This window comes from Ixodes scapularis, unplaced genomic scaffold, assembly GCF_016920785.2.
Source record: "Ixodes scapularis isolate PalLabHiFi unplaced genomic scaffold, ASM1692078v2 PGA_scaffold9__187_contigs__length_104089568, whole genome shotgun sequence".
Classification (NCBI taxonomy): domain Eukaryota; kingdom Metazoa; phylum Arthropoda; class Arachnida; order Ixodida; family Ixodidae; genus Ixodes; species Ixodes scapularis.
Genome location: NW_024609884.1, coordinates 89,432,092 through 89,434,354, shown reverse-complemented (window position 1 = coordinate 89,434,354; position 2,263 = coordinate 89,432,092). Strand labels below are relative to the sequence as shown.

At 45.8% G+C, this 2,263-nt stretch overlaps 1 protein-coding gene across 1 annotated transcript; it reads left to right on the top strand.

Annotated features, from left to right (window-relative positions):
- Positions 1–970: 970 nt before the first annotated feature.
- LOC115327418 lies at positions 971–1,927 on the top strand. The gene is given in 3 exon segments (XM_042287462.1): positions 971–1,196; positions 1,199–1,373; positions 1,552–1,927. Coding segments are annotated over 3 exon segments (777 nt in total).
- The last annotated feature ends 336 nt before the right edge of the window (positions 1,928–2,263 follow it).

The following is a 2,263-nucleotide window of genomic DNA, read 5'->3' as shown; positions in this document are numbered from 1 at the left end:
GCAGTTAGCTTATCTTTGCTGGCATAGTAAAGCCCCCTGCACAAAGTGCAAAGTCAAGCTGACGTTCTTATTCTTTTTTTTTTTCTTTCTTAGTGTGAAAGGGAGAAGAAAAAAACACCCATGTTGTACCCTGAGATTGGAATGCCCTCGTTTTTTTGACCGCACTTTGCCACTATGCTGGTGGAATCCGTACGTTTCCTTTTATCCACGTAAAGGCCTTCCAAAAGCAAGACGTCCTGCGGCGCCATGTTATTTTGCATTTCGCTTGTTTCTAAAAAGTCTTTTCTTTTTTGAACGGCGCCATAGTTATTTTGCATTTCGCTTGAACCAAAAAGATCAATCAGAACACTTTTTGTTATTAACAATTTAGAATTTGCGGCGAACGACAGCCCAGCCAGGGCTCGAGCCGGCCCCGGGCCGCCACGCCCCGAAAAATATTTTGTTCCAGTCCGAGCCCGGCCCGGGCCCGAGAAAAAGGCGTGCTACCCGACCCGAGCCCGGCCCGCCGGCCGGGCCGGGCTCGGGCTTTCGGGCTGGCCCGGGCCCGTGCAGTGCTCTACTCACAATGCCGCTGGGTAAATTCCTAGATGACGGTAGTTCATGTCCACGAGGGCGGCCAGTGGAGTCGTCGACGAGGACGGCTTCCAGCAAGTCCCGCCACGTCGACGTGTGAAGATCTCTGTGGGCTCTGACAAAACCAGTAAGTTGCGTGCCGTGACGAAGCATACAAGAGAGAAGGCTCTCTTCATTTCACGATTACATCCTGAAACAACATGAGACGAACTTTCGGAAACGGTGTCCTGTGCGCTAGGCAGTCAGCGCTTCACTTGCATGAAGCTGTCTTCTAGATTTAACACCTACGCTCCTCTTCATGTCTCGGTAAACGAGGAAGACTTTGATAAACTAGTGGGTCCTGATTCGCAGCCGGACGGTTGCCTTTTTCGGCCCTTTTTGGGATGGCTCAGACTCGATGACAACAGAACTGCTGGGAACACCGCGATCAGAGCCGCCCTTTAGACTGACGAATATTAATGCGAGAAGCGTCGTAAACAAACCGGAAGAGCTTGAAAGTGTACTCCTGACTTACGACCCCGATATAATAATAATTACTGGAACTTGGTTGAACAAAGAAATACCGAATAGTGAAGTTTTCATAGATGGGTTTAATGTGTTTCGGCGAGATCCTGGCTCTAGGGGTGAGGGGTCGCACTCCTCGTAAACGACAATTTTGAGTGTCCAGTTATCGAACAGAACTCTGATTGTGACATGATCTGGGTGTCCGTCCGTTGGGGTTGTCACTCAATGCTTATAGGGGCACTGTACAGGTGCCCGCAAGCTGGTATAGAAGTGCTCACAAAATTATCTGAATTTTTGTCAATCAACCTAATTAGTGAACAAAAAGGTAAGGGCACAAACGAGCTGGTGGTGGTTAAATATTCCGAAAAAAAAACCGAGACTGGGACAATAAGGGACGGACAAAGACAAAGTCTCAATGTTTCAGACTTTGTGTTTGTCCGTCCCTTATTGTCCCAGTCTCGGGTTTTTTTTCGAAATGTTCAGCCTAATTAATTTTTCACGTGTTATACTGGCTGGAGATTTCAACTTGCCATATATTGACTGAGACATGATTCCTATAGGAAGCTGCGCACACTCAAGCCTACTTGTAGATATTGCTTTTAGCAATAACTTAAGCCAGGTAGTGAGATGCCCCACGCGCGTGTCTAGTGTGCGTGATTCATTGCTAGATCTTGTGTTCTTATCAGAAGCCATTGCCAGAAATATTAATATATCAAATGTAGAGGGCATATCTGACCATGCAATAGTTGTTTGTGATTTATCTTTCCGGCAAAATACGAGGGGTACTAAAGAGCTGAAACGGTTCCGGGATTTCACTAGGGCGGATGATGTTGGCATCCTCGATATGTAGGAAGAGGCATTTGAAGAATTTTCTGAGATAAGCAATCAGAAAGGTGTATGTGTTGATAAGTTATGGCTTTTTTTTTAAGAATGCTGTCTTATAGTGTATTGACCGATTTGTTCCGGAGCGTTCAAGAAATAAGAAGCAGAGTCCTTGGATTACACGAGATATTTTACACCTGAAACGTAAAATACACCGTATTGAAAGGTACAAACCAATTTTAAAAAGTACGCTTCCTTCCCTTTGCCAACAACTGCGGGTACTTGTGCGCACATCTAAGTATTATTTTTACAACGTCAAAATGGGAAACTTCCTCAGGGAAAACCCCGGAAAATTTTACGCACA